The sequence below is a fragment of the Rutilus rutilus genome (assembly GCF_951802725.1).
Source record: "Rutilus rutilus genome assembly, chromosome: 12".
Lineage (NCBI taxonomy): Eukaryota > Metazoa > Chordata > Actinopteri > Cypriniformes > Leuciscidae > Rutilus > Rutilus rutilus.
The window spans coordinates 11771104-11795320 of NC_140217.1; the positions used below are offsets into that span (position 1 = coordinate 11771104).

Sequence of the window (24217 nt, forward strand, 5' to 3'; positions counted from 1 at the left end):
AAACGGCACTCTTGCTCATGTGATATTCTAATATAACAACATAATATGATATAAATATAAGACAAAAACTCATTTGGGGACATCTATAACTGCACTGACACATCACGCAGTGAAAGCAAGCATGAGAGAAACGCGATGTCAGCTCGCACTCGCAGTGCCTCGTACATAGTTAAAACAATGATTACAATATCATCATAGTTCATAGACAATATCGCACACTCCAAAGCACATAAAGAATGAACTTACATTTACTCGTTTTCTTCTCTCCTCTCGCGTGCAGGAGACAGACGTAGGCTAATATACTGCCGTAAGTGACGCGAATTGTCACGTGAACAAGCAAATCCACCAAGATAGAATAAAAATAAAAAAATACGTAGGCCTACGCTAATTAGATCGTTTTAATTTCGAAAGCATTTAGATAAGTCTAAGTCAAAGTGTCATCTAAAATTTAAGACCTTTCACAAGTAAAAATAAGACATTTTAAAAAATCAAATTTAAGACCTTTTAAGACTTTTTAAGGATCCGCGGGGCAGACATGGGGACTTGTGACTTGGTGACTTGGACTCGAGTCGACTCGAGTCGCTGTTTTTATGACTTGTGACTTGACTTGACAAAAAATAAAATACTTGAGACTTGACTCGGACTTGGAAGTTAAAGACTCGGGACTTGACTTGACTTGAGACACGATGACTTGAATGACTTGAGTGTTAATCAGGCTCCTTGCGGACATCCGTGTGCCTCCCATTTTTTATGACTGCGCTGTCAAGTACGCGCAGTCACTAGGCTTAAACAGCGCAAGCTGATCTACTGCGCATGAGCGCGTTGAGCGCGTTCACCGAGCAGACCTCGGCAGAAAGTATAAATACAAGTAGTCCGCGTCCGAGCTGTGCGCAGCTGTTGTGTACGCGTCCAAACTGGAGTATAACAGAGGCTTAAGCAGGCCGTAAAAAAAAAAAAAAAAACGCGTGTATGTGTGTGTGAGAGAGAGTGTGAGAGTGAGAGAGTGAGAGAGAGAGAGAGAGAGAGAGAGAGAGAGAGAGAGAGAGAGAGAGAGAGAGAGAGAGAGAGAGAGAGAGTGTGTGTGTGAGTGAGAGTGTGTGAGTGAGAGAGAGTGAGAGTGTGTGAGTGAGAGAGAGCAAGAGTGAGTGTGTGTGTGTGTGAGAGAGAGAGAGAGTGTGTGAGTGAGAGTGTGTGTGTGAGAGTGAGAGAGAGAGAGAGAGAGAGAGAGTGTGTGAGTGAGAGTGTGTGAGTGAGAGAGAGTGAGAGTGTGTGAGTGAGAGAGAGCGAGATTGAGTGTGTGTGTGTGTGTGTGTGTGTGTGTGTGTGTGTGTGTGTGTGTGTGTGTGTGTGTGTGTGTGAGAGAGAGAGAGAGAGAGAGAGGAGAAATGTAACAAAGTTTAAAGGGGTGGTTGATTGCTATTTCACTTTTTTCATTTTAAAAACTGTGTAATGTTGCTGTTGGTGCATGAACAGTATCTGCAAAGTTGCTGCGCTGAAAGTTCAACGTAAGCGGAGATATTGTCTTTTAAAAATCAGGAAGTTTAATGCCTACAAAAACGACTCGAATGGGACTACAACGAGATACTTCCCGGGTTTTATACGTAACTAACCCATACATTTACATCAACCCTCCCTCCGGAACATGTTCTGCTGTCGAAGAGGAGGAGTTATAGTGGAGAGCTGTAGCTGTCAGGTTCTGTGTTCAGGCTTCCTACAGACGCTGTAGTTCGTCAACAATGGTTAAAATTTAAGTTTGATTATGTTCCTGACAATTACAATCGTAGTTTAGCTCTCTGTGCTACGCATTTTACGGAAGACAGCTTCCAGAATCTACACGAGTTCAATGTCGGATTCAACAAGAAACTATTACTCCAACATGAAGCAGTTACAGCTATAAAACCAGAGGCAGCAGTTGTTGGGCCACAACCTGCAAGTAAGATTTAATCATTTTAAATGTATTTGCCTGTATAATTTAAGACGTAATGTTTTAGTTTTATCAAGGATGTAAAAAAAATGCCAGCGCTGGCTTTAGTATATGACAGATGCATACAAACATTTTGGATCCGAATTTGTAATATGTACAAATTTTGTAAACGTATTTTCCATGTATACTTTATGACATAATTTTTTTATTTGATCAAGAACGCAAACCAATGCCAAAGCTGTTTGGTTATAGTAGCTAGTTAGTTCGATGTTATTTTGTGTGTATAAGAAACGTGTGCAAACTTCAAAAAATTATCGCAACAGCAAACTTCAGCTGCTGTTATCACATGTAACGTTACACCTAAAGAAAACGACAAACTGAGTAAACTACCGGTAAGTTTTGTGAATAGTTAAACGGTTGTTCATTCTATCAATAAAACAATATCTTTAAAAAACGGTATTACTCAGTCATGTATTCAGTTATATTAAATGTTTAATCAGGGGGAAACCGTATCTCAAAAGCTAACAAACAGTAGCATTTTCAAGTAACAGCGTATGGAAATTCTTTGAGAAAATAATAATAATAAAAAAAAATTACCATTCAGAAACGTTTAGTAAGAGCCGTGTTTGCGGAGGTTCTGCTTGACTCTCTTCATCACCGCTCTCTGGGTCTGATTCTGGCTCAAACTGATGAGGCAATATTGACACCATTACATTTGACCGGGTCCGGAGCACATGCAACTGTCGCCCGTAAAGGTAATGGGCGTGAAGATTACGGACGCAGTTTAGCCAATTACAACACACCGGCCGAACTAACCAATCTGAGCTCATTGCCTCTTTCTGAGGGAGTGGTTTCATAGACTAAGGAAGTCAACCGGTCGTTCAAATGACAGAGGAGGAAGCGGCTTACAATAAAGGTGAAATTTATGAAAAATAAGGTGTTTTTTAACAAACGAAACACGAAGACATGTTATATTGCAGCCCATAAACACAATCAAGCAAAGAAAAAAGGCAGTAAACCACCCCTTTAATGTTGTATGTAGCCTAAGCTGTGTTTGAGAGAGGGAGAGAGAGAGAGAGAGAGAGGTGTTCAGAGAGGAGTCTGTTAGATGTTAAGCTGTTATTTGTTTTATGGACTCAATGTTGAAAATTTAAAACATTTCAAACACTGTTGGCAGAAGTGAAAAATAAATAATTTTATGAAGTTACAATTTTGTTTGATCCCATGATGTATTTTACTGAACATGAGTATTTACAATGCAAATCCAAATTATTGTAATTTACTGACAATTACTTATTTCTTGTCTTTTCACTTTATTAAGATCAGATTCTGCAGGTAAAATTATAATAATAAGGTGACTTGACTTGGACTTGACTTGACCTACTACAGGACTTGACTTGACTTGACTTGACATAGCCTGTGACTTGACTTGACTTGACTTGACATAGCCTGTGACTTGACTTGACTTGACTTGCCCAAGAAAAAAATACTTGAGACTTACTTGAGACTTGAAGGTTAAGACTTGAGACTTACTTGAGACTTGCACATGTGTGACTTGGTCCCATCTCTGCCGCGGGGACCCTGAGTTACTTATTACTATACTTACTATTTTTAAGTACTTATTACTTAAAAAAAAAAAATAATTCTGTTTATTTACGTTTTGACGTTTTGAATTACTGTTTAATTACGTTTTTTAAAGGTTAGTTAATAGGGTTAGGGTTAATACATGTATACTAAAAGTCAAAAACCTTTAATATAAAGTGGGACCAGGGCTGTCAAAAGAATAATGTTTTAATCGCGATTAATTGCACACTTATCGTGAAATTAAGCATACAGCAATCACAGAATATGACAGAGCTCGTGTTTTAAAGCGAAACACACTGAATAATTCACTGAAAACGCAACGCAAGTCTCTACTCTCTCTGCCATCGCTGATGTAATCAGCCTGATTTTCTTTACATTAGCACTGTTTTGGACCAATTGCTTGAAAGAATTCGCTTACTGGATCACTGGACTGAAAACTTTCCCGGAGTTTAACGAATTTAAATGATCTGATTGCAAACAGAGAAGCAAAATCGGGTTAAAGGGTTAGAATAGAAATTTCCACATATGCTCGTACCATTGTAGATGCTCTGTGTGATAAACTCCCGACTTCTAAAATAATCTGAATGCGTGATGTGAATTACGTTAATGAGGCAATATCAGATGCTTCAGTAATTTATTTGTGCTATTATTTTAACGCGTCAAAGATTTTGAAGTAATTTTTTTTAAGATGATTTTAAGATGAAGTTATTCTTAAGAAATTATTTAGCAGGCTATTTCAAGTAAATAAATTGGATTACAGGATTATCTCAGGTAACAAAAAAACAAGGACCTTGTCAACTACTATATTCTTAATATTCTTGATGTACAGTAAAATGCATGTTTTTACTTCAGATGAATCTGGTCAGCTTAGCCTACAAATATATTTCACATCAACTTTCAGTGTCACTAAGTAAAAGCCAGGTCCAGTCAAACACATGAGGGAATCACACTTGATTACACACTGTCTATTTCAGCAGGAGTATTGAGGGTGAGTAGAGAGATGACTGTGTCCAGTGACTGAGGTTAATTGAGATAATATTGACCCTCTCTTTAATCTCCTCTTCCCACTCAGGGGGCCACATGCCTTCAACATACATAAATAAACAGCTACATGAGGAACTATAATCGCATTAGCACATCGACAACGGACGGCAGAAAATGGCGGATCCATATCGAAAGATTTTCAGAGAGGAGGGGAGTAATTAAAAGGTGCTTCAGGTGACTAATGAGGCCGGCGTGGAATGGGAAGTCGATATTTTGGCGGCCAGCAGTCAGCACTAATTTGTTATGATGGCTGGTGGGACTAAAGCCTCTCTGCCGATAATTACGCTGCTAAAGATGGAAGAGCAAGGAAAAGGAAAAATCTGATTTTAGGTTCTTCCACAGAACTCCACACACATATGCTATAAAGGCAGATTGTCACGGTCATGTGACCTACGGCGTCAGTTGCATAGCTTCACCACCACTGGTTATTAATGGGATAACCATGAGATATTAAAGTTTCCATCGAATGCGCACTGCAGAATCTCGGTGGAAGTAGAAGGTTATCCGTGTACTTTTTGAGTACCGTTTTTTGAATACTACTCCGTTGCTGTAAAAAATGTTGTATACTATAAAGTAGGAAAATATAATCAGCACCTTGTTTACATTAAGTGGAAATAATGATAGATATTACACCCACAAAGTGAAATGATTGGTTATGTGAAAAGCTCACACAGATAGAAAGAGGAAATAATGCAAATGCGTACCTGCTGGCATCAGGAGCAGGCTTTAGGCGTCCTTGAGCATTGGCCTCCCACACACTATTAGCCAGCTCATTGCCGATGGCAGACATGACCTTGATGAGCTCCAGGGGCCACTCGTCCAGGTCCAAAGAGCGAACACGGGACAGGTGAGTACCCAGGTTCCGATGAATGCCTGAACATTCTATACAGATCAAAGCCCCTAGGTTCAGACTGGCCCAATCAGGATCTGAAAAAGCCCAAAAAGACAGACAGAAAAAATGAAACAGTCCATAAGTTTATATATATGGCATAACCATGTATATATGCATATAACCCTAATTTGTCCATATAGAAGGATCATTCTGTTTGTTGCATCATTTAGCCAGACCAATATATAATGATCAGTACATAATACGAAATGTAAACACAGATCTCAGATTATAACAAATTTATTCAGGTCAAAACTCACTCTGAGCTTCACAATCCACACAGCGTGTGTTTCCTCTCATGTTCCTGACAGACTGCAGTGCGATGGCCTCTGATTGGCTGCTCAGACGAGACTATGGGCACATAAGTAAGTTAAAGTTTGTTTCAAAGGTAATGACTCTCATGAAGCATATTATAAAGCATAATTAGACAATTCTGACTACACAGCAACATTGCAAACACCCAGCATTTTATGCTGAAATGAGATTCCAAAGCGGGGAAACAAGCGGAGCTAAATAAAAAGAATAGAGGCACTCTATAGAAGGTCCAGGGAAATGCAATTTGCCCTGGCCTGAGGCATAAACACACAGTGGGTTGAGAGTTAAAATTGTAGCTATGAAACTGGCATGTAATACTGCAGGAGGGTAATATTAGAATGAAAGTAATTACAATTTCTAAACATGGGCATGAATGTGTAATATAAATATATACACACACACACACACACACACACACACACACACACACACACTATATACACACATACATATATATATTATATATTATGTCAAAGAGTTTTGTTTTATATATATATATATATAAATATATATCTCCATGTAACAAGAAGGTGGGGCAATTTTAATTATCTTATGCACTTGATAAAACAAAACTCTTTGACAAGAAAGGACGTCAAGCCAATAACATTGACTACAATCATTTAAATATGGGGTTTTTAAACCGGGGTCCAAGATGGTTATAGGGGATCTATGAAAAAAAAAAAGAAAAGAAAAAAGATAAAAATAGCCATTATTGTCAAAACAGCTGGCAACAAAAGTGAGTACACCCTAAGTGAACATGTCTAAATCTGTCCAAAGTGTCAATATTTTGTGTGAGCACCATTGTTATCTAGCACTGCCTTAATCCTACTAGGCATGGAATTCACCAGAACTGCACAGGTTGTTGCTGGGATCCTCTTCCACTCCACCATAATGACATCACGGAGCTGCTGGATGACCTTCCGCTTCTGCAACCTCTAAAGCAATGCTGGCAGCACTCATGCGTCTGTTTTTTGAAGCCAGCTTTTGTACCTTACGCACAGTACGAGGACTCTTGACCCTTGCGAGGCTTGTTCCGAGTGGAACCCGTCTTGGAAAACCTCTGTATGACCCTGGCCTGTACTGTTAAGTTTCAGGTTGTTACCAATCTTCTTATAGCCTAGGTCAACTTTGTGGAGAGCAACAATTCTAATTCTCAAATCCTTAGAGTTCTTTGCCATGAGGTGCCATGTTGAACATCCAGTGGTCAGTATGAGAGAATTGTACTCAAAGCACAAATTTTAACTGCTCTAATACAAGATACACAAATTTGTATGGTCCTGTCAAGCAGACAAAACATGAAAATGATGAATAGGAAATGTGGCTTTGCATGGTTAAACAACGTACAGCTATTATCACTTAGGGTGTGCTCACTTTTGTTGCCAGCTATTTTGAAAAATAATGGCTGTATGTTGAGTTGTTTTCTTTCTTTTCTTCTTTTTTTACAATTCAGTACTCTGCACGTTGGTTGAATCACATTACTTTGTTGGAAAACAGGTGTTTTTTTATTAAGAAGCAGTGAGGCTTTTTTTATATAATTTTTTTTTATACTTTTTAAAAATCTAATTATGTAATGAGGCTTACTTTATGCCCCCAATTAATTAAAATTCTATTTTTATTCAGAAATTGAAAACACTCCCCTCATTGAACTGGTGTATTCAAGTGAAACACACTGTTTTAGAGCTTTGAATCTGTTTTCTACCTTCTGTTTGCTGCTCTCGCAGGACTGCAAGCTCGCCAGGATCTGACTCTCAATGGCCTGAACCCATGCGTCCCGCTCCTCATAGGATGTTGCCTCAAAATTCCAAGTCTGTCCCGTCAGAGAAACAATGATGAACTCAAAGTTGTCCTCTTGTTCTAGACCAGATGGGAGAAAACAGTCAGGATGATTACTAATCAACAGCTACAACAGCAGAGAAACAGGATGTTTATTAAAGTGATGCATGTAATTTTGTCATTTTTGTTTTGTTTTAAAGAAACTTTGTGTTTGTTTTCTGAGTGCAGCTTATATGAATGCTTAACTCAAACACTTTGGTTGTACTGTTCTGGGATAAAAGTCACCAGGAAGGATTCTCGCCCCTGTGGAGCACCTGTTAGCTGCAGGACACACTCTACAACCCCTGACCTGGAGGGCTTGCCCTGCGACCCTGGTCAGGATATGCCACTAATTACAGACCAGACCAGACCAGCATCACGATCTTTCCAACCGTGCTGCTGGTCCTGTCCACAACACTCCCTAGGCAAAGTGACATATGGATCTGCTATCCAGGGCCCTGGTTAGGTTAATGGGCCAATCACGAGACAATTAGGAAAATCTGTGTGTGTGAGAGTGAGTGAGTGAGTGAGTGAGTGAGTGAGAAAGATAGAGTGAGAGCCCCCTTTTCAGGAGTTTATCTCAAGAGTTTGAGTACAGAGAAATGGAGGGAGGTTATTTAGCGGCACTGAGGGTCAACATTTGGAAAGTGTTAGGAACAAAAGGCCATTGACTGGGTGATCAGATGGGACAGCAATGGAAGGGGCAAGCAGATGGCTTGAACAGAGAACCTGCATTGATGAGATGTGTTGGTGTGTCACAATCAAAGGGGACCACCACCCCCGCCCCCCCGAAACACGATCTGAGCCAGTAAGAGATCACACACTTTACACATTCTGTTTATAATTTACTCTGGAGTGGGCAATTACATAATGAAGAAGTAATCAGGGAAGTAATACCCCTCCACACACACACACACACACACACACACACAAACACAGAGGCATCCCTAAGGCCAAAATGCCATTTGAAGTGGAAAGACCCATGCACTCCATAGCATCTGCAGGCCAATGAGAACAGGAAACAACCTGGAAACTCTGTATTCTAGAATACAACGAACAATCTAATCCCTCACGGATGGCTGGTATCCCTGACAGACAAAACTCATTTCAGCCTCAGATGGCATACTCATGAACTCATGATGCTTTTTACACAAGAACAACTGATTGGCTAATGTTGGGATTCAGTTGGAGTCACTAACAAAACATTGTATCTTTGAAAGAAAGAAAGCTTATATAGCCTCTTCCTGTCTGAAGATGAAAGTATCATCAGTGACAAGGGACTGTGTGCATGTAGCTCAAATTAAGGAGACGATACGCACAAAAATGAGAACAACAAAAGACAGGAAATAATGATAAAGGCATGTTATATTCGTGTCCACACCAATAGATAATATTCTGTTTATGTTGAGGTGGGCTGCAGGTATCTGCTTCTTTAAATGCTCTATCAGGGATATTCAATTAAAGTTCCAAGAGGTCCGGTCTCCATATTTCCTTCCCAGCAGAGGTCCGGACAATACTTCTTTGGATAAATTTCCATCTGGGCAGCAGTAGTACTTTGTAAAAAAACAACAAAAACCTAAACAGTCAAAATGTTGGGCCTCAGAGTCGAAGCAGTGGTTTCTAAGAAGCTACTGTGTGGGGGTTCAGGGTTTTCCTCTTCAAGTCTGGACTTTTTTTTTATTTTCTTAAAATAAGTATCTACTATAAACAAACAAAGTACATAATCAAAATGCCCTCATCATGAACAGAAAACAAATTTAACTAGTTATTTCAAGGTTTTAGCTGTCTATAAATAATTTTTCCAATTATAATAGAATTTATTCTGAAATGCTCATAACATAATAATGCATAATATAGATGAAAAAAAAAAGTCTTTCCAAAAAACTGGATCTGTCATATATGACCAGTGTTGGGAACGTTACTTAAAAAAAGTAATTAGTTATAGTTACTAGTTACTTCTCACAAAAAGTAACTGCGTTAGTAACTGAATTACATCATTACAAAAGTAACTAATTACTAGCGAAAGTAACTATTACGTTACTTAAAAAAAAGTTTAAATACAAGAAATTTCTTGGATACCCCCAATGTGAAATGTTAAATGAATGAAATGGACACTAAATAGAACATCTTATTATTATTAAACATTGTACACTAATCTACACTATTTTAATGTTGCTGTGGGACAATGTGAGAGACACCTATTAACTTAAATATTAAAATATTATCATTACTATAGTGGAACAACAAAATAATAGATGGTTTGGAACTTTTAATATTTATTGCACAGGCCACAACTGGCCAACAAATAAGTCTAAAAATAAATCATGCTTCTTAAGAAATGTACCAAAAATAAATAAATAGTAGCCTTATAAAAATATTCATACACATACGCATATAATTAAAATAAAACTCACACACCTTTACAACTGGTAGACATTCTGTATAGCTTTTAGTTTTAGTTAGTTTTTTCTTCCTCACAATAGTAAGTTTAACAAAAAGTGCTCTCAATATAATACTGAACAATGTATGTACATAAATAATAATAATACAATCTAATCTTTTGTGGGTTTATTTTTATAACCTACAGAGAACGTCATCATCAGAGGTTATTTATTTTAGCCAAATTCTAGTCATGTTTGCCGCACGTGTTCACAACCGCCAAACAAATATGTTTGAACGTTCCCTGCAGGTTATTTTGGAGTTTATGTTATATAAACTAATTAAAACATTGCATATGATACCAATATGCTACATATATTATTCTAATGCTGAAATGTGTAATTTATTTATAAATAAAGTATTTATGCTCAGACACATTCGGTCTCTCTCGCGCACTGTCGAGCGCGTTCTCGGACACATTCGGTCTCTCTCGCGCAATGTCGAGCGCGTTCTCGGACACATTCGGTCTCTGCCGCGCACTGTCAAACGCGTTCTCGGTCACACTCGGTCTCTCTCGCGCACTATCGAGCGCGTTCTCGGACACATTCGGTCTCTGCCGCGCACTGTCAAACGCGTTCTCAGACACACTCGGTCTCTCTCGCGCACGGTCGAGCGCTCTCGCGACATTCGCCTCGCTTTTGTCCAGTCCGGCGCTCACACACCAGAGAAAAAAAACTTTGCAGCTCCTATGGCTGAGAGAGAGCCTACTCGGATGAAAACCGCTTCAGTGAGCTCAACTATAGTAACGCCGCATTTTTATTGACAGTAACGGTAACGGCGTTGTAATGGAGGAAGCAGTAATTAGTTTGATTACTCGTTACTGAAAAAAATAACGCCGTTAGTAACGCCGTTTATTTATAACGCCGTTATTCCCATCACTGTATATGACAGATAAAAATAGTTGTATTTGCTGCATTTTCTGCAGTGTTTTATGAATCTAGATTGTTGTTCACTGTTTCTCTACTGTTGTTAAAATAACCGTGTTATCTGAAGCTCTTGTAGCGCTGTAGCGTCTTCAGCAGGAGAGAGAAGCAACGCACATGAAACAAAAAAGGCTTGAATGAAGCACGTTTTGCTCTAGATAGAAGTATCAGAGGATATAGTGCCCAAAGATCACCATAAACGACCCTGAGTGCTTGTGGCGCGAACCGCTCCGTTGTTTTGACGTGCTGCTCATTTTAAAATACAGAAACGGTAAAATGGTGCAACAGTTGTCATTTTGTTTGTATATCGGTTTTACCGATATATCGGTACCAATAACCAATAGTTGATTGGTGGAACTATCGTTATCAGATCACGGTATGCGAAACGATATGAATACAGAACACTACAGTACATATTGCCATATCATTATAAAGTAATTGATTTGTTGACTAGATGCTGCATTAGCAGAGAAAGAACAGCAGTATGTTTGCCGTCGAGGCTGAGAGGACTAACAATAGTACCTCAAGGGTTAAAACAATGTGACAGAAACACACGCAAACCTCACCCAAATGTTTGATGTCAATTGTTACCATCTATTTCCATTAGTTTATATCCAGCTGGTCACTTTTATGCATTCGTTAGCCGGCGAAGCTGCATATTTAAAGCTAGTGACGTGATTGCTTTCTCAACATTGATATGTTCATGTAGCCGACAGAAACAAACAAATCAGAAACGCATTCGATTCAATTATTTTTTTATCACTACAATACATATTATTTTGATTAGATAATCATCAAGTGTTCTAATCTAGAAGCAAATAAAGTGAGAGACTATACATGTAATATACATTTATGCAATTTTAATGCTCTGGTCTTTGCAGATATTTAAAGATGGCCCTCTTTAAGCATAGCGGACTCTTTGGATTTATATGAAATGGTAACACTTCACAATAAGATTAAATTTTTAGCATTAAAGTTAATAAATGTTGTAGTATTATCCATTGTTAGTTTGTTAATTTCAACATTTACTAATACATTTTAAATTGAGTTTTAGTTAATGTACTATGAACTAACATGAATGATCAAGATACAATTGTATAGTTCATGAAAGCTAGCTAATACATCCTTGTTAACAAATGGGACTTGCAACGTGTTACCTATGAAATTTACGTATGTTTCTTGCTTATAGCTAAAGAAACCTGTAATATTTTAATGTTTAAATTATTTTCTGTAGAATTCGTTCTGTAGAACTTATTTTAATATATTCATATTTAGATATTTATTTCATTTAGCACATTTCAGTTCAGCACTGGGAGTGTATGTTTACTTGGAGTGTTATGTTTTTTTTTTTTATCCAGTATCCATTTTAAAAATATCGGGTTGATTAATCGGTTATCAGCACGTATGGTCAAACCTAAATATCAGTATCAGTAAAATCCACTATCGGTCGACCTCTATTACTTTCCATAAATAAGCATTCAAACCAATTTGTCTATGAGGCTTCTCTTCTGGCTATACTATGTTCTAAGACAGCTTTTCGAATCATCTCCCTGTGAGGCCATTTCACAAGTTTAATCAGCGGGAAATCTGTGCAGTCACACCATTTCCTCTCCTTCAGTCAATCACAGGCCTAATTGAACTCCTATCATACAAGTCATATTAAAGGTCCCGCAGGGCCATGAGCCACCCTCACTGCTTTAAAAGAGCCTTGTGTTTAAATCCCCAAATTCCTCCCTTACAGAAAGACATGCTTGGTAGACGGAATGCTTAAATCTCTCCACTCTCCAAACTCAGAAAAGGGAAGGAAAGAGATCTTTCCTGTTCTGGATCAAAAGAACAAGCATACATTAGATAATTTGCTCATTTACAGCAAAAGTCAAACTCAAAACATCAACAAAAAGTGGCTGGGGAGTCTGGGCCTATTATTTATTCATTTTAAGGGTTTTTTTTTTATTAAAATTTGCAAGGTTTGGGGGTTGGTGGGATCACTGGAGCATCCCAGCCTAGATTGGACCCACCCTTCAAAGGCACCGGGCCCTCTGGGGTCAGCAGCAATGTTCTCACCCTAATTAAATTGCAGTGCTGTTGGGGAGAGGGCGGTATTTGACAATTATGAAAAGCAACAATGCAGAAAGATGATATTCAGAGGCAAATATGAAGATTGGCTCCGCCTCCTCCCCTTAGCACACAATTAATAAGAAAACAATTGTGTAATACAAAAACTGCGATGACAGGGCATCAGGCAGCCACCCCTCCCCTCTATTTCGCCCTTAAACTTCAAAATGGGGCAGCTATCATTCATCTGGTGCCTGGTACTGATCTCCATATTCCACAAGCTACTAATATGACGATAATTACTTTCAGTGCAATTTAGACCGAAAGTATCCAATCATTCATGCACTTTTCTATTCTTGTGGTTTGATGTTCAGGCATATTGCAGAGGCAAGGAAATTTGTGAACTCTGACACAGGCAACCTTTACCAACAAACGGCACACAATCAACTCAGAGAGCAAAAGATGCAGCATGCACAGAAATGAGGCAGGCTAGGGTGGGGGTGTTACCTCCACACGGCCCAGACGGCAGTGCTTGGGGGTACAGTGGAAGAGTCGAATGCTTGGAAACACAAATTAACCGAGCGAAATGTCAAAGCACACAGTATTGCTTTGTGACACAGGTCATTAATTCCCATATTATCCCCTCTCCTTTCAAGCATCCAGCATTAATAACCTGGCAAATATTACAGGAGTTATTCACATCCAGGGAAAAATGTGAACAAATAAATAAAGCAGAGGAGGGGTGGAGTCGTGGGAAAGGGGGCGTGCAAAGAGGAGGAGCCAAAGCTTATATGTGCCCTCCCACAATGTGTTCAATATCACCAAATTACATCATCCAATTTACCATCACTAAATAATTCAAACTCAAACACGACACTTTTAACACATACAAACACGATCACGGAAGCAAAGCATACCTTTACAATTGTTACATGCTCTAAGAACCGTAAGTGCCGTGCAGGGAGTGTTTCAGGGGTTAACAGTACATCGGGGAGGACTGAAGGATAAAGCATAATCACAGGGTCTCACCGTATGTGTGAGGGGCTTGTCTAAAAAACAGGGGTACACGGACTTCCCCCTCACTTTGTTTTCTGGAGCTAGTTACCTTCAACGTTGGAGGCACTGCTGTAAATGTTGCGAAGACTACTGACGCGAATTAGTTTCCATGCCCTAAGTTTGGCTGCATCCGACGGCAGGCACAGGAATAAGCGGAGAGAAAGAAAAAAAAAAGACGAAAAAGGAAATGATAGGAGTGGAGAAAGTGGAACAGCCAAAAAGATATTTGGGAAATAAACAGGAAATGTCAAAGCAATGAAATACAATTTACAGAGAAAATCAGGGTTGAAAACAAAGGATGACCTTCAGTCAGCAGGCAAAAGTGCAAATATTCCTTCAAATGAGAATGACATAGAAATTTTAAGTTAGCTAATGAAGTCATTGGGTATGAAAACACATTGCATTAGTTTAAAAAAATGCATAATAATGCTCTGCTTGAGTGGAAAACTGCAAGACAAAACAGGTTATGTCCATGTTATCATGCAAAGTGTCTAAATGAAAAATAAAGATCAATCTGTGCATTTCATAACTGTGGAATAAAGGGTGTTTCGTCAACTATGGCACTTTTGGCCCTGTGTTTCATTTCTCCAAAAACAATGTCCAACAGTATACAAATATATCACATGATTCTCTTTCAAATTGTTCTTAATGTCTCACCACTGTGCAATTCCACCACACCAAATTATGTATTGGGTTTAATAGCATTCTGTTGCACAAACAATGGTTTTGTAAAAAAATGTGTCAAAATGATAGCCTGATTGGAAATATTCACAAAAATCTTCGATTCACATGTAATATTTACTTTTTCTTTGTTCACATTTCATCTCAAGTTTTAAGTATTTTTACTGACAAAGTCATCTTCTTGGTAAAGTAGAGTTTATTTTAATAAACAAGTTCAGTGTGGAGGAAATTACGCCACGACTGTGACATTTTGAAAAAAAATTGTTTATTTCAACCTTTGTTTAAATGTTTTTTTTTTTTTTTTTTATGAAGATTGAATATTCGTTTTTAAGATTGGATCTATGACCAGGGCAAATCAAAAATCTAAAAAGCATTAAAAAAAAAAAGATAAAGTCATGGTAAAAAAAAGTTTATTGTGACTTTCACATAACAATGAAAAAGCTGAAATCTGATATTTTTCATAAATAAAATTCAACCCATGGGACATAAGTGTGTCAGTAGAAGAAACACCCTTAAAGAAAACAAATTACACTAAAATCACTGTGCTATGCAAAATGCTGTTTAAGTCATTTCATTTTCAGTTCACTGTCTGTATTAACACAGGTCTAGTCTCGACTCTTTAAATAACTGTTCATTTCCCAGCTGTGCTGACAACTGACCTGAAGTCACTCCGGCTCAGTGCAGTCTCACTCGTTTCCCCTTAGGCCAAAGGGGACATTTTTACACAACAGTAATCCTGGGGGAAAAAAACTATCCCATCCAGTCCCTTCCCAGTGCACAGCATCAGAAGCAAAAACTACAATAACGTGTACCCAGTATCAAGCTATTTTCCAGACAATAGACTCTGTAGAATCTGTATAGGATAGATTGACTCTCCTATTGTCTACGTGCCACGCTTGGTCCTTCACGCAAACCATTCTTCGCCTTCTAATAACATAAATTCCATGAATGTCTGCTCTTAACATGTCTCTATCTCATTTGCAGGTCTTAAAAGACACTTCAAAATGGCTTTTGTTGATCACAGACAGCAACTTTCAGTTTGAGATGGCGAATGGTCCTTTTTTCCATACCATTAGGAAGCCATAAGACCATCTTCACTTTGTTCCTGAGAGTAATAGCGCAGAGCCGTTCACCTGCAGAATGCTTTAATTAAACGTCGCGAACACGTGCCAGACCGATTCCAGCTGAGGACACCTGTGAGCCCACGCCATCCTCTGGAATGTCTTTCTCTTTCTGGCCGTTTCTTAAAACGTCTCGCCTTCCTGAGGTATCGTTCTCTTTGTGCGACCATCAAGGCATTCATGAGCCTCCCGCTGTCCCTGTGCAGCGCAGAACCCACGCCGTCTGCCTGATCCGGTTTCAAAGGCTCTCGCATTCTCCTGCTCGCATCAAACGTAGTAATTACTTAACAAGGGCCACTTAGGGCCCTATAGCTCAGCGGTAATTGATAAACTGTGATCGTCCGTGCAGCAAGTTTGCCATTTGAGTGGTGAGCTTTCAGCGGCCCACTGTGGGGGGGATGCGAGGAGTGTAAAAATGCACGGCATGCTGGGATGGATTGATCTTCGTGTGGGTGTGTAGGGGGAGGAAAGAGGAATGTGTGTGAGAAGACTTTGTTTCAGAGAAAGAAGAAGAGCAGGTGAGCTAAAATGATAGAAAGACCCTATGACATCATCTACCAGCACCTTTAAGATTGTGTGTGTTCAGAAACACATCGAGCATCTAAGATGCTTAGACACCTTTAGGATGTCTTTATAACATAGACGTTATAGTGATTTTTACAAACTCTTTTCAATTACATTTCTCTATACAAATACAAGTCATTATTCACATTTATTTTCTCCAATACAGTAAGCTGGTGACTGCTGTGACCAGAAGACTTCAGCAGTGTGTTGAACTTGAGAACTGGATCAATCCAATTTCATGAACAAATTATTCAGGCTGGTTTTGAAAATCCAGGTCAGTCATTAAATCAGGTCATTAAATATAAAATAATTTTGATTTGCTCTGCAAGGAGAGTTAAGACAAGTTTTTGAATCATATAGACACATTTTATGATTATTTGGTGGTTATTTTGCATTTTTTTTAAACTCCAAGCCTCATTAAGTGTAATTGTATGGAAGATAATGATCAGATCATTATTAGAAATATCTTCTTTTGTTGTTGTTTCATAGAAGAAAGGCAGTCATGCAGTCCGGAATGACGCAAGGATGAGTAAATAATGAAATAATTTTGTTTTTATTGTATTATATGCAAAACTAATATATTGTATTAAACTGTATTACCTTAAGCATAAAGTACAACAAAAACGACTGATTTTTACAATACAGTAACATTTTCAATAAATTATTATAACGATAATTCAGAAGGAAAATATTTAACATGCAAATAATGTCACAATGCAAACATTCTTGATGGTTCTAAAATAAGGTTCATCTTCTTTCAGTAATATATGATTGATTTTGGAGTGAAATGTGAACCAAACATGTTTTTAGCTGGTTTTGTGTCACATGAGATGTTAGCCAAACAGACTGTTCAAGTAGCATCTTGCCATCAGAGTGCACGCAAGTATAGCTGTGTTTCCATTACAGATTTGCGCAAAACTTTTGTGATATTTTCTAAATGTCGATAAAAAACTATTGCGAAATGACATCGTTTCCATTAACCGATGTTATGTGACTGAAACGTATTTTTTTCCCTCTCGCGATAAGTCATTCCATAAAGAATTCCAACGGATGTTGGTAGGTTTCCATATATCCCAGCCACCCCACTAGCCATTATTTTTAATCGAAGGATACGTAGGCATGTTATCCAAGCCTTAATGGCAAGGAAAGCCCCTTATACTTGGGAGCGGCCACGTATGAGGTGTTTCTGGGTGTTTCTCCCTCATATCGAGGTCTTGATTGTGGCATTTCTTTGTGGTTTAGAATCCAGTATTCCCATAAGTCTTTTATGGATTTTATTAAAAAACTGTCTTGTTCTCTGTCAAAACATACCGCACCATCTACGTCCGGTGACCTGTAAATGCGCAAAAACTATTTCCATTGCAGTTTTGCGAAATATTCCTTTTTCGAATTGCCTGAAAACCCACTGTGTTCCCATTGGGAGTATTTTCAATTCGCAATTTCAATTTGCGCAATTTGAAGGGTGATGGAAACGCGGCTTGTGTGTGCGTGTCCTATAAGACACACTGAGTGCAGTACCTGACCGTGACAGTGTGTGATATATAAAACACTATGGACGCAGTACCTGGCTGGTGGAGCTCATGAATAACAGAGGAGCTGACAGCCTTATCCCTCAGAAGGCCCGCGGTGTGACAGCACTCCCCGGCCCCACGCACAAGTGCTTAATGGCTAAATTGGGAGACTGTTACTAATCGCTTATTGAATAATGAAAGTGACACAGCTGATAAAAGATTTCAATACTGTAGATTATTTATAATATTTCACTTAAGTGCCTGCCTGACGAATGGGGGCTGGGGAAGAGGCCCGGGCGGCATCTGACAACGTTCAACCTTTTCAAAAAACGTGAATCAGGGCAAGACAAAGTGGCTCTCCAGGGTTAGGAAAAAGGAAAAGGGGAGGGAGAATGGGTAAAGAGTGAAAGAAAGATAGTGATGGCAAGAAATAAAGAGGGGGTGAGTGAGGTACATTAATGCAACCCCATTTCTCACAGAAGACCCCTACAGGTCAGAAACTACAAGAAAAATCTCTTTGTTTCAACACTTACAAATCCAGAATCCTCTCTCAGAATGTTAAATTTGCTAATTTTAAATGTGGTCCACCCCAGAAGAGGAAGACATAGAAATTATTTTTATTAGACACTGAAGTATCAATCATAATAATCACTCCTAATAAATGGATTGATCAATATAAATGTTTTTTTTTTTTTTTTTACAGAATTCCAGATGGGATAAATTGCAAAATAAAATGTAAGGTTCAGAGATTTATCATAAAATACTGAATATAATCTTGGAACAATGGTCATGTATATGCTTACTACAATCTAAGGATTATCAGGGGCCTCATTTCCCATGATTCCACTCTTCCATGACCACATGGTGGCACCATAGAGAGAATTAAGTGGAACAGATGGCCTCTCAAAACTCTCAAATGCTAAGGTCATGGTAGAGTCATGGTGCATCAGATGAGTGGTTCACAACTGGTTTTACATTGGCCATCAAATGGCAACCCAATACATAAAAAAAAAAAAAAGAAAAAAAAGATTTAAGCACAAAAATGATTGTGCATATTGACAATATTGTTCAAAAATTTTGAGTCGGCAAGATTTTTAATAATGTTTTTGTAAGAAGTCTCTTATGCCCACCAAGGCTATATTTATTTAAGGAAAATTAATTAATTAATTCTGAAATATTATTACAACTTAAAATATTTGTTATCTATTTTAATATATTTTTAAACATTTATTCCTGTGAATTTTCAGCAGCCATTACTCTAGTCTTCAGTGTCACATGATCCTTCACAAATCATTCTAATATGCTGATTTTGGCGCTCAAGAAACATTTCTTATTATTAACAATGGTGAAACAGTTGGACTTAAAATGCAATGATTTTGGTGGAAACTGTGATTCTTTGATAAACAAAGTTGATTTTATTTGACAATTTTTGTAACAGTATAAATGGCTTTATCCTGCTGAACATTGCTGAATATAATTCATTTGTTTCTTTTTAAAAAATCTGCAGACCCCAAATTTTTGAGTGGTAGTGTACGCAATTTAATAATTTATTTAATAATAAAAATATAAATTATAATATACTCAATCAGTGCACAAAACACATTGTGGTCACATTGCAAATTATCATTGTAATTAGTTTATATCCTTGCCAGTTTTGTTTCCTTTTATTTACATAGTTTGAAACCTGTCATGAAACCAATTCATGGTAGCATGTCTAATTTTAATTGCTTCAACCACCTGAATTTGCACTCAAATACTGTCTGATGCATATTTATTTTGGCCATTTTACCTATGCACAATTAGAAGACCAGCATAATTTTGTTATTTGGACCTAACATTGTTTTTCTGTTCTGTCCACAATCTGAACAGACCTGTGGCCCATTTATGGGTCACAACCCCTAGTTGAGAGCATCTGAATGCATAAATATATGTAATATAGTAGTGTTAGAAACACAATGAATACATTTAATTCTGAAGCAAATAGCACTGTAGCACATGACACATGGATGTATATACACACACTCTTCCCTCACTGACAATATATTGGGCCCCTTTGGGAAAGGATCAATAAGGGTTGATTGGGAACATTTTAAACAAGCACTGATCCTCTGCTCTCAAGAGGCCGTGGCCACCCACACAAGCCCAGTCTAATTAATCACACACTCTCTGAGCTGACACACACTCATCCATCATTCCTACATGCTCACTGTCTCTCTCTCTCTCTCTCACACACACACACACACACACACACACACACACACACACACACACACACACACACACACACACACACACACACACACACACACACACACACACACACACACACAGATGACCTTATAACACTTCAGAACTGTATTCTCACCCTGACAAGAGGTTATAAACTACTTACAGTAAACTGAGAACTCATTCGCATTAAGTGTAGACAAACATTCACAATAAGATTTTGAAAATGTAACGAGGCGTATCATGAGGTTCATAAATCTATTGTGATCTAGCAATTTCTTTCTTTCTTTTTTTTAGGTTAATTTAAATATCCAAATCTTCTTTAAAAAGTTAATAAAAGTTTGGTATTACACACTTTTGATGCAAATTTTGTTTATAAATATTCTGTATATTTCAGTATAGTAATTTAGGCCTTACTATGAGATTTTCAGTTGATTTCCAGTTGGAAATGATCCTCTGCCATGTTTGAAACTAACAGAAGCAGTTGGTGGGGCACATTCTCATTTTGTCAGTGACCTTTTTCATGCATTTACGCACACCAAGGCTGTGTTTATGTGATCAAAAACAGTAAAAACAGTACTATTGTAAAATATTATGATGACTTACAAAAACTGTTTTCTATTTTAATTAGGGCAGGGGGAATTAACGCGTTAATCTTTGCGATTAATTTGAAATGTTTAACGCGTTAAAAAAATAAAATAACGCAATTAACGCAGCACTTTTTTTAATGATTTCCTGTTGCGGCTGCTGTTGAAAAGGCCGTCCCGTCCCTCCGTGTTCGGCGATCACGTTTCATTCTCGCGCAGCTTTCATGAGCGGGTCTTTTCCGCTCCGTGCTTAGACTGTAATAAAATAGGCTCTGTGTGTGCGCCGCGGTCTCCGTTCCGTGTGTGTGTGTGTGTGTGTGTGTGTGTGTGTCGGCGCTCTCTGCTCAATGTTCCGCTCCGTGTTTGCGCTGCGCGTTCTGCTCTGTCCTTAACGACCCAAACGCTCCAATCATGTAGGCTTACTGATCACGCACTGGAAAAGCAAAGTCTGCTCAAGTGAAATTTCTCAGTAGTAGACTTCTGTTTGCTGAGCTGGTATAGTCATGCTGGGCAACAATAGTAAAATGACCTGCTCTGATCACATGCTCTGGTAATAATAGCTTTGCAGGACTATATTTTATTTAAAAAAAAAAAAAAAAAAAAAAAAAAAAATCAGTTAAATTGATTATGTTGATTGATTATTGCAAAATAATAATATATTGATATATTTATGTTTAATATTATTTTAATATAGGGCTATTTTCTGTTCCTTTTTTTCCCCGTGTTTAATTTAATTAGGTGATTCTAAGTTTAAATATTGATGATTACAAGCTTGGGGGAAATGCAATTAATTGCAATTAATTACAGCAAATTGTGCAATTAATTAGTAAAAAAAATTTAATCGATTCCCAGCCCTAATTTTAATACATTTTATAATGTAATTTATTCTTGTGATGCAAAGCTGAATTTTCAGCAGCCAATACTTGTCTTCAGTGTCATATGATCATTCAGAAATCATTCTAATATGCTGATTTGGTGCTTAAAACAAACACTTATTACTGATGTTGAAAACAGTTGCTGATTAACATTTTTGTGGATTCTTTGATAAACACAGTTCAACTGAACAGCATTTAATTAAAATAGATTTTTTTCTGTAACAATGTTAAAGTCTTTACTGTCATTTATAATCAATTTAATGCATCCTTGCTGAATAAAACATATTAATTTCTTTAGAAAAAAAACATATTAACCCCAAACTGCTGAATGATAGTGTGTTACTGTAACTTTTGGTAAAATTTGTTAGATAATTTTGTAAATTGTAGATCTGCATTGACATTACATTCACATGTAAACCTATGCAGGCCTCTAGCAAAGTTTTGTCCAAACAACACTTTAAGTTTAGTTAAATAAAATATGAATTAAATCACTTTAAGCTTCAATTCTAGAAAAATAAATACAAATATATATCCACGGTGTCATAATGGTGGCTGCAGTGATGAGTGGAGTCTATGAGTGTGTGAGTGACAGACGGCGTTTAACCGGCTTGTCTGTGTGAGATTGTAATAATCACTCAGCATATTTCTCTTGCTCCACGCGGGCCTGTCAGCCGCCTGATCCATACTGACGGCAGGAAACATATTACACATCTGCTGCTCAGAAACATCTGTTCGACTGCAACTTCACTGCGTGACGGTGTGTGCTCACTTGCGTTTGTGTGTGTGTGTGACAGCAGCAGTGTATGCAGCATATGTGCTTTTATACATGATGGTATATGGGAAGGCTTCTTTGATTCTAATGAAAAGTACAAATTGTCTGCATGTGAACGTTATTATTTGTCCCCGTTTTGCTTTTATGACAGCAGTATTCAAATGGCATGAACTCAACATGTTTAGTAAATATTAAAGATGTTATCCAGCGTGATTTAAGAAACGTTTCAAAGAGAAAGCTGGATTTCTGACAGTTCATTTAAAGGAGTTCATGTGGTCAATTTTACAAATAAAAAAATGACTTGTATTTATCTTAGTGATGTCAAAAGGACATAGAGGACCAACAATTTTATATTAAAATAGCTCTGAGAGTTACTTCTTGAGATAATTTTATAATCAAAAATGAAAATAATATGAAATATAATGGTCACGGTTCTTGTCTGGATAGCTTTAATAACACCTCTATACAGTAAGAAAATGAAAAAACATCAATAACTGCGTTCTATTGCTTGCAAAGGTTTTTTTGTTTTTGTTTATTTTATCAATTACTTTTCACTTGTCTATACTTGTTTTCAAGCAATGCTTAAACAAAAAGGCTACACGTCATGCATTTAATGTATTTATTTTAATTATTAATTAATATTTACTTATAATGATTAACTTTAAAATACTTAAAAAAGCTAAATAGTCAAATAGTGTGTGTTAATGCAAATTAGTCTTTGCTTATTAAAATTCACAGGTACTGTTACTGACTACTGAAATGTTGGCATCCTGCCAATGCTAATTTGATTATTGACCTGACAATTTTCCATGTGTTTCCAGGTTGAAATAGAGTTTAAAATCCAAATGTTTCAGCATGTCTTTTGTGCAATGTTTTCTCACAAAGCAAGCTCCTCCTCATTTGACTCTCCCTGTAAAATATCACTGCAGAAGCTCAGCCAAAGATACAGGAGAAGAACCAGTGCTTTACAGCTGTTCTTAGGAACGTGGCTGAATGTGCAGACAAAAAGATGTTCAGTAGAGATCTGAACAGATTGTGTGGGACAGAGACAGGAAGTACCTTCTGCAGTTCCAGAGAAGCCGTCCACCTTGAAGTTACTGGTACTCTTCTTCCTCCTGTGTTTTTTGCGGTTGGCGTGGGGCGATGGGGGTGGATCCATCTTTGGACTGGTGGTACTGGATATGCTAGGACTGGAGCACACAGAATCTCCCATACTGGTATCTGCACACACAGAGAGAGAGACTGACGTTCAGGCCTATTTGACCACACACTAGAGCTGCATGATTCATCGTTAAAAGAGCACGATCTCCATTCAAACACCCATGCGATCTTATCCCTAAATGACAATGATTCAATTGTCTATTAAACCTTGACAAGTACAATAACAGCAGAACATTTAAATCTACGCTGGCGCTACCGCTGACCCAGAGAGCAGTTGTCATGGTATGAAACATTTTTTAAACCACACAGTATCAAAATTTATATTACAATAACTCAAATTATCACAGATTACTGGGATAAAAGTTTATAGTTCGGATATAAACAATGTCTACAGTAGTGATCAAAACAGAGTCAATTTGTTACACCAGAAGGTGAAAAAAATGCATTTGTCATTGAATCATTCATTCAATAGATTCATTCAAAAACGCTGATCATTTAAACTGATTTTTCTTTTAAATAATTCAAATGAAATATTTTAAATAGACTGCAGCAATTAACATTTGTCAGAACCTCTAGTAAATGACCTGTTATTTTGTTTAGATGTCTATTCAGAATCGTGATCTCTATTTTAAACAACAAAAAAATCTTGATTCTCAATTTATTCAGAATGCAACTCTG

General features: G+C 37.6%; 1 protein-coding gene across 2 annotated transcripts in view; it reads right to left on the reverse strand.

Annotated features, from left to right (window-relative positions):
- agap1 (ArfGAP with GTPase domain, ankyrin repeat and PH domain 1) overlaps positions 1–24217 on the reverse strand; it is a 102180-nt gene that overhangs the window by 22606 nt on the left and 55357 nt on the right. For both annotated transcript variants that reach the window (XM_084425361.1, XM_084425362.1), the window contains 4 exons: positions 23438–23599; positions 7456–7610; positions 5702–5792; positions 5257–5479 (listed from right to left, as the gene is read on the reverse strand). In XM_084425361.1, coding sequence (XP_084281487.1) covers positions 5257–5479; positions 5702–5792; positions 7456–7610; positions 23438–23599 — 631 coding nt within the window. The remainder of the gene's footprint in view (positions 1–5256; positions 5480–5701; positions 5793–7455; positions 7611–23437; positions 23600–24217) is intronic.